The 9,302-nt window shown below is 40.0% G+C and overlaps 1 protein-coding gene across 2 annotated transcripts in view; it reads right to left on the bottom strand.

Annotated features, from left to right (window-relative positions):
- Window positions 1-2,043: 2,043 nt before the first annotated feature.
- LOC111428028 (DBH like monooxygenase olf413) overlaps window positions 2,044-9,302 on the bottom strand; it is a 32,344-nt gene continuing 25,085 nt past the window's right edge. For both annotated transcript variants that reach the window (XM_023063423.2, XM_023063422.2), the window contains exons 3-8: window positions 7,885-8,034; window positions 5,196-5,474; window positions 4,572-4,923; window positions 3,784-4,252; window positions 3,523-3,691; window positions 2,044-2,489 (exon numbers count right to left, since the gene is read on the bottom strand). In XM_023063423.2, coding sequence (XP_022919191.2) covers window positions 2,190-2,489; window positions 3,523-3,691; window positions 3,784-4,252; window positions 4,572-4,923; window positions 5,196-5,474; window positions 7,885-8,034 — 1,719 coding nt within the window. In that variant the 3' untranslated portion in view covers window positions 2,044-2,189. The remainder of the gene's footprint in view (window positions 2,490-3,522; window positions 3,692-3,783; window positions 4,253-4,571; window positions 4,924-5,195; window positions 5,475-7,884; window positions 8,035-9,302) is intronic.

Here is a 9,302-nt window from a genome sequence, read left to right as displayed (position 1 = left end):
ACAGTTTTAAAATTCTAATTAAATTGTTTTAAGTTGTATCGCATTCCTTATAATTTATGGTAACAAATATGTAATAAAAAATTAGTACAATTTTATTCTAATTTAGAACCGAAAGTGCAATCTCGTGGTAAGTGTTCATTTCCCGTCTATATTCTGAACGTCTCAATGTGGCGCTTCGTCGATCGATCCTTCGAATTGCGGAAATTCGTCGAGAAACGGCATTAAAACGTCTACCCTTTGTTTGGATCGCAAATAAAGTGTGCAAATCCTTCACTCTTCTCGCTGAACACGTCGCAAGACCAAGACATTGTATCAGATTAGGAACCGTGAAATCGAATCTTGAACCGCTGACTTCTTGCACAGGGATGCGGTTCTCTGGGATGAACGGTTTATGATTACAACTTCTAGACGTCGGAGAAAATTTTATGAAGGAAAACTAAAAAGAATCAAAATAATTTTTTTTTAAACTTTAGAAAGAGTTTGTTATTCTAAGACTTAACACCTTTTATTTTGTAGATGAATAAATAGATCTTACAGAGAGTCGTTAATTAGCGTTCCAACACTTTAGGTGTTTCTATTTACGGATTGTGTTAGAACCCGCGCGGTTGAAGCCTTTAAATAAGCCGAGACCGGGTTACGAGTACCTTTGATATCTTCATTCAATTCCCGTGTTGGATTATTCACGCTTTATAGCATATACGTCTCTCAGTCGGTATTTGCTTCCTTAATTCTCGGCGCATTAGAATAGTTTCGCTAATTGTACCCACCTCTCAGACGTACTCTAGAATAGGTAAAGATTATGAAGCAATAATCGTTGCACCTTTCTCGCTTTAACTCGCGTGCAGATCCTCGCGACCTCTCCTCAGTTATTCCTGTTAAACCAACTCGACTACCGCTGGGCAAATAAATGACATGCAATTATTGCGAGAAATGTAAATAAGCCGGCAGTCCGCCCCAACGGTTTGCATAATACTGAGTGTACATGACTCGTTCTTAAACGGTTCTGGGTTAGGTATTGAGCCTTGACCTTTTGTTAGTGGTTCAGTCGGAGCGAGCTTTACAGATTTAACCTACTTATATTCCGCGATTACGATCGATAAATTGTAGGAAGTAATAGACTGTATTTTTGTGGCGAATACGATATAACTATGGTAAAAGAACATGCTAACTATTGTAGTGTACGTTTTCTTATCGTATAGTTTTCGATTGCGTGACCACCAGGAATAAGTTTTAACAAACCAAGGTAATTTATATGAAAGGCATATTTTTGGACCCTTAGTTTTGGTTAATCAAATCGTGAATACATTATAATCGTGATTTTAAATAAAAAACCCCCAATTTATTACTAGATATTTATTACGGATATTTATTTTATAAAATATATTACACAAGTATCTACACTGTACAGGAATCCTCGTCTAACAAACAGTCAATAATACATAATAATAAATAATCAGCTCAGTTTTATAAACGACGATAAAGGAAAAGATACGAGAAAATGAAATTACAGAGTATAGCACCAGTCGAGACTATAAATTAGAGAAAAAAATAATTTTATTCACACTTATACACATTTCTTCATATACACGTCGTCATGATACTTACAATGGTTTTTAATGACAAAGGGGCATTATACAATGGGATACCTCTAACAACAGCGAACGGAAACGCTATAAATACGTAGATACAGAAGAGGAACAGAACACGTACCTATGTGCTTAATCTACTTGCATCACAGCTTCAGACGGCGGCGCAAACGAGGAATACCAAAACGACCCCAACAATTACGTAATGTGTTATGTTAGGGTGGTTTGCACGGGTGATTTCCTCTTTGAGCCACTAACACCAGAAAACAACAAATGAAAATCACTAAATGTGGGTCTTTAGTTGTCTTCATTTCTGAGGAAAGCACTAATTCCGTATTTTATTAATTGTTATTATTTTAAAAGTGTGTCCTTGATACACGCTATAGTAATAACCATATAAAAACGGATTCGACTTTAATTCAATCTGACAATATATTTTTTTTTTGATAATTCTTTCTTTTATCTTCTTTCTTGATTGATTATCTTCACAGCAGGCCACCAGTAAATTATATCAATAAAAGATGAAAACGAGTCTCCGACTAAAATGTACACATTCACAAGAAGTTTTTTTTTAATGTTTTAAGTTCACAAAGTTATCACAGTTCAACGAATGATGGCAAAAATGAGTAACACAAGAAACACATAAATATAGTTCGTTACGCGAACGTTATCCGCACCAGATGCATTTTGTCTGCTTAATCCTAAAGATTCCTCCGAAGGACTTGAACTTCTCGACACTTTACTTCTAGCCGCACCTTCTATATGGTTACCATCTAGCTCCAATATAGGTGTTCCTCCGGGCCAACCTTCAGTACTATACCTTCGGTAACTGCATTGATCGGCGTTGCTCCGAACGTAAGGGCGCGTGATGTTCGGATAATGGGATTCGAGGGAGTCCGTACCCTGTAACAAGCAATTACTGGAATTAGGGACCGTAAATTCGGCACCAAAAACTGCAACCATCGCCGACAGCTTGGCGTAATCGCAGTTTTCGGCTTGGGGGGAACTTTGGGAAAAAGTTATCGTAGAAACGGCCACGGTTGTTGGCCCTGCTTTGCTCGCCTAATCCCCGACTTGCATATTAATACGCGCTCGGGGGCCAGTTTAACAATCTCTTTACTTAAGGCGATTACGTATGCTTTGTACCATCTGCGTCGAGAGGCTGGCTATATTTGAAGAAGAAATTACTCCATGTTGTGCGGGCATGAGTCCAGCTTGGTGTAATTACCAAAACTGAACTAATTAAGGCCCAAGCACATTATCTCTTACTAACTAACACCCCCCCCTTGTTAAATTACACAAAATGACGGAAGAACGTTGCGAATCTTCTATCCGCGGGGTTCTGTCTTTATAGGAGAACTTGTGTTTCTCAAAGGAAACTCTAATCGAGCAAATTACTTCGAGAAAACTTTTCAAATATTTCAAAACACACCTCTGTGTGCGACGTTCGTCGATGGAAATGAACAGTAAAACTGTAGAAAGATGCTAGAGGCGAAGCCAGCGAGAGAGGTCGGATTCGAACCGTTTGGGTGTCGATAATCGCTTTGAAACTCGATTACATTAATTGAATTCTGGAGCACTTCCTCCAACGTGGGTGGTGGAAAAGAACCCTCCCTCTACACAAAATTTCAACCAAATCGGATAATAATTTTCAAACTAACTTCCTTTTTATTTAAACAAAAGCATTTATACTAATGAGAGAGTATTCTCGACTTATCATTAAGAAAAGACAAGGTATGCATATAATAACTGTTCCAAAAAGACAGTTTCAATATTCAAAGAAATCCAAATGAAATGATATTATCATTGTTGAAAGGTTTTGAAATTAAGAACCATTATTTTCCGATGGTGACGAAATGGGAAAACCGAGAACATTCCCATCGCAAATTTCGAACTTCCCAAGAACCCCGGGTATTAAGTATAAGTCCCAACTTACCGGTAACAATTTCGATTGCGCCGTCCGGCAGATGGGCTTAAAGGACCCCTTCATGGTAGCTTCTTGGAAATTGTGGAAGTGATTGTCCCAGTCGTATGATACGAGTCTCGACTCCAAAGTCATACCCGCCAATTCCGGTGGTGCAGCTATTCGGACAGGGTTAGAACCACTGCAATATTAAAACGACAATTGTTATGAACATGGAATGAAAGCCACAATGTATTAAAGCTAATTTGGTTATAGAATTAAATTGAAACTTACGGTATTAATTCCTGGATACCCAGCGAATGTAGAACTGTCGGTAAACTGGGTAAACTATGGCAAGACGTCAAGTTTCGCTGTCTGGGATAGTACAAACCCATGACGAGACAGGTTTCCTGTCGGTTCGTGTAACCTCCGAGGGTAATGGCCGGCCTCCCGGAACTGTTGTACGTACATTCTGCTATCAAGTGATCCCCAGGGAGAATCCTGACTGGGGCTCCTAACCGCCTATATTCCTGATAGTCAGAGTCCAAGTTATCGTCCGATGCGATCGGTGCCTGTTCAGTACCACCCCGAACGTGTTTCAACGAGACCTGCCGTCCTATTCTGTGGGTCTTCATCACCACTGCAAACATATTGATCCCGCCACCGGGAAATGCCTGTTTTGTGCACTCCGGAACACAGTGTCCGGAAGAAATGACGCGGTGTTGTCCAGGTGGGATGATGTGTCGCCAGTTTGGGTCCATTCCTACAAAGAACAAATCATTTTAGAGGGAAACGGCCGTCGTGGCATCGCCTTAATTAAGCCCCGGTTACGCGATAAACAGGACTCAAGGTTTAATTAAATCCGCTGTCACTGGATATTTGAATTCAACTGGAATAGTTAACCAGACACTTGAACTTCGACGATTCTGGCTAACCGTCCACTGGTGGCGGCTTGTCGAGACTTGAACGAAGTTTAAGCGTTAGAACTACATCAAAGCCACTACACTTTGATTTCTCCAACGAGCAATGATCTAATTCTATTTAATTCATTTTTATTTTCTCATATGTAGCGCTTAACTTACCTATTGATATAACTCCAGCTTCGTGGCGTCTAAGTGTGGGTGTATAATATAATCGAAGACCCGATCCATCTAAATTTCCCAATGTGCCATCTGTTGGACTAACGTAATGTGTTTCTAAAAGATAGAATCTCGATTCTAGGGGATATCCCGTTTCTGGTGGAAAGCTAAACCCCTCTGAACCCTTCGCCCAACTGGCTACAACTGTACTACAAGCTAATGGTTGTACGCTGGCATCGAAACATTGACGACCTGAGCTATCCGCCAAAACATGAACAGATGAGGTATCTTGACATTCATAAAGAACAACATGTTGAAGTCCACCGAATCCTCCCGTTTCTTGTAAGGGTTCATACTGGAATTAAAAATAAAATATAGGGGTGGAATTTATTAAACCCAGGGTGAATAATTTGTCATCCCTCTGTTTATCTAAGTTACTTGTCATCAAATCAAAAGGGCAAACTACATCGTTGGATGTCCCTTGAGACTTGAAGATAAAATAAATAAAGTTCGTAGGTAGGTACATAACAGTAATGTTTGCGTAAACGACAGAAAAAGCCTCTCTTTGAACTTGGTATTTTAGCTTTATACACAATCAATGTTAAAGAAGCTCAAAGCAATACTTACTCTAATTAAATGATGTCTGTCCGCCAAAGGAGGCAATCTCACCACCCTACACCAGTACAAAGTGTCACCCGGAGCGGGAGTCGGAACATCCTTGTTAGTAATCTCCCAGACATGCACCTTTTCTTCGGGACTTGGGGCGTCTTGATCGGCTCGCTGGACTAGGTACAGAGATTGAATCCCACGGGATTCGAGACCCCGGTCGGGTAAAGAACCAGGAGCGACAGCGCCTCCAATAGGTTCTTGCTGGTGGAAAGCCCACAGTATTCGCATCGTGTCGTTCTGGAAAATAAAAAGGGTCACTGTTAAAATATTTCCGCTATGTCACCCGTGGGCATTCGCGCGCTTTACTGGTTCCTTGAGACAATCACGGAATAACAATACAATCCATTAGGATGCTGCGTTACTTTTACGAATACGGTTTCGATTCATTTTAATAATTAAGAAAGTACAATAAAGCACCTTTACTTTAAGTGGTAATTAACAATTAACCGCTTGAAATCAAGCAAGAGGGTTCTACCCCGTGCACTCTTTGCCTCGTTTAAACGAAACACGTAAGAACATTATATCGTTCCTTTCGCACGATCATTCACACACACACACAGGCCGACTACGGCGGAGGTAATTAATAATACGTCTTAAGAGAGCGGTAAAACGCATTAAACTTACACCCACGCGGAACGTGTATACCCCTTGACAGGCGTAGACGCTTAAATCAAAAAAGGGGCGTGGTGCTGGTTCCATTGTTCCTTGAGAGCCCAAGACGTCTACCTATGTCGCAAAGCCACGTTACGGCCTCAACGCTGTCTGAATACGAAATGCACATGTGAAATACGTCTTAACTGCGTACGCGTGCAAGAAGTGTCCCGCGGTGGCGGCCTCGTCGTTTCCGTTAATGTTAAGAACTTGTATATACGGTTTAATTATTTAGGTCGCGAGGATGGCGTTATTTATTCATATCGCCCAGAGTCAACTTTAATTAACTTCGAAACGCGGGAAACAGACGTCAGAGATGTCGCTGTTCTGTGCTGAAACCGGCGTGTTGTCAAAGCTTAGGACACACTTCACCCGTTCTTTGTCAGAGGTTCACCACGTGCTCTACAACGGCTGCGATCGATAAATAACGAAGACAAGAATTTGTAGAGATACTAAAAAGTTATATAATATTATTGCAGCCAAAATTTGTTGTGAAGTAGTAATATTAAAATATTGAAATCATTTATTGATTATTGCGGCTATAATTCGTTAATAAATAACATTATTTATTGTTTTAGTTTATAGAAGAGAGTGCCCGGGATACGTTACACCACATTTGCTTTTAAAATTGTTCCATTTTAGTTTTGTTTATACATTTTGTTATTGTTTATTTTGTTTATATTTTTGATAGTTTTTGGAAATCGAATTTTTCGGTATATTTATTTAAAATGGGAACAAACGGGATTCAGCATTCAGCATTGTATCAACTCAAATGATGCTTCATTACAATGTTGATCAGGTTTATGTCAATATGAAAACTGGTGAGATTATTGAATTTATAAAACGAATTGTATGAGATTATTTTATACATCAGCAAAGATAATTTATAGTGATTTCCAAAATTTAATAATACCACGGAGTGTGTTGGCGATTTTAATTAATATGCATCCCGTAAAATTGCAATAATTTATGGTTAGGGCCATTAACATAATTCGCGATGAGTTATACCGACCGTCGCGCCATGAAAATGAATAACGCGTTCCATTAAAACGTCCAAACGGCACGATACCGTAATTGCGATGATATCTACGTTTCGGGATTTGCGCCACGACGCTTTTTATCGAAAGTGTTAAAAGCTGAGTCGCGTCCGAAATGTTTACATTCCGTGAGGGCGACGTCGCCGGCGCTCCTACGGTCATTTGTCACCGGAAGGGAATGACTAAGCAACAAGATATTCCACTCGGCAACTGGTGCCTTTCCTTATTTCTTTTATCTTTTTGGAGACGCCTCCATTTCTTTTTGGCCTTCCCTTTTAGAAAAGCAGATGCTTGAAGGGGTTACTGGCATCTTAAATATACCCCTAAATCGTTTGACGTTAATAGCTACACCAAATTTATCATGGTCTAACCGACGATTTTTATATCGTATTGATTCGTATCCTAGTATAGCAAATTACTAATACTTGTTGTTGACACGGAGTTGGCTGATATATACCTTTACGGTCGCCACTACGTAATCGATAATAACCACGTAAATCACGGATTTACCACGAATAAATATTTGTCTTCAAACTATTACTACATGGCGAGAGCGGTACAAAACGACGTTCCAACGCAAACAACACTCATTAGAACAATCTCAACTGGGCGCAAACTCTAATTAGGAGCAATCCTGTGCCCGTGTTTGGAAGTTAAATCGAATAAGCCAAGACCGGAACCCGTGAAAATAGTGACCTCGTGGATTAGATGGTCTACACAGGTTCTCGTTTTTTGATTGCTTTAATTAGGGTATAAATGAAAAATCAATAACGGATTAAGAAAAAAATGCGTTAAAATTCTTCTCCGCAGTTCGTGACTTAATAATAATTATTTTTAAACGCACCATCTGCTTGGAGGCTGAATCGGGGTCGAACCGAGTAACCGGTACCGACGAACACGAAGACGACCAGAATTCTACAAGGTGAAGGAGGAGGAAGAAAGAACAAGAAACAACTTACCGTTATCGGTATATCGTGGTGATCGCATGTGTCTAACTGCCTCCTGAATCGCAGAACGGTGTGGGTGCTGTTCTCGTAGCCGAGAAGCAGTTGGTAGTCCTGGCTGGAGTCCACTTCCGGTTCACGGTCCGCGTTGGTTACGTGACGGTCCTGAAACGCAATGTTCTTCGTTAAACACCATCGTGGCTATCGCAACTTCGCCCATATCTTCTCTTTCCATATAAGGAAGAGAAGACATAAGAGGCGTTGATATTAACGACACGACGATAAATGCGTCCCACATGTTCGCGCCGGGTTAACAACCAGTTTCCTTATTAAGGGACACCGGTAGGAGAGTTCCTAATTCCCGGGAATTAGAACCTCGTCCCGGGGGTTGGGGTTTATGGGAAAGTGGGATTATAAAATGGGACGGTTGCCGTCTGCGCGGTTATTCACGAGACGCCCATGTGTGTTTTCACATCGTTAAAGCGGAAAACGGCTGGTGAAACTCAGTAAAAGGTCGTTTTTATATTCTCGTAATGTTGGTTTAAGGTTTCAGTTAGAGAATGTTTAATTTACTTCGAAAAAAAAAAATTATTCGTAAAACTAACTCGGTAGATTTCCTGCCGGGCTCGTAAAACCGTCGTCCGAACACAACAATTATCGTTGGGGCCAGGAAGATGTAGGTTTAGCGAAAGTCGGTATAATTTGTTAGAAGAGGAACAACTCTTTCCGAATTTATAGCTCCCCTGACGAGGAAACACGCGATTTAATTATCAAGTGGGGATCATAGAAAAAGTTTTCGACAAAAACAGAGAGGCGACAAAGAGCGAAAACTTTCCAACCAATATTAAATCTTTCGTTGTTGCCGGACCGTTATGTCCAATTCCAACCGAAGTTGCACGACCTTTACATACATGGTTTATGGACCAGACGGCAACGTACTCCGCTTCGAAGAAGCGAAATAAAGATTTTATGTATTTCCTCTCCTTCGTTTTCTTTCGCACTTTATATCGAAATATATTAATTTCTTTCCGATTCCCTTTAATCAAAGATATACCATCCAGAAAAAAAGAACCACCCTTCTATAGAATAATTTAATCTTTAATTTAACTAACTGTAAACGAAAGGGGCTTTAAAATAAAGGGCTCCTTTGACTTTGAAATATGTATAAAATTACACTGGAAGTGAGCTAGCTTTGAACTTTCGCAATAGCACAATTTAATTAATGATTGAAATTATGGTATGGATGTATCGCGTGCTCTTTTGCCCCATCACATTAAAATAAAAATATTTAAATTGTTGATCGAGGTCATCGATTTACTATTAAAGTTGGTTCTTTTTCCGCATTACGTTATTTTTGGCCCCGTCCTTATCGTTAACGATTAGCGTAAATAATTACACGCAAAATAAATTCGTCCGTTATCAACGCGGTAAAA

The sequence above is a fragment of the Onthophagus taurus genome, chromosome 6 (genome assembly GCF_036711975.1).
Source record: "Onthophagus taurus isolate NC chromosome 6, IU_Otau_3.0, whole genome shotgun sequence".
NCBI lineage: Eukaryota > Metazoa > Arthropoda > Insecta > Coleoptera > Scarabaeidae > Onthophagus > Onthophagus taurus.
The sequence above is the reverse complement of the archived record's forward strand: the minus strand, read 5'-3'. Positions and strand labels throughout refer to the sequence as shown.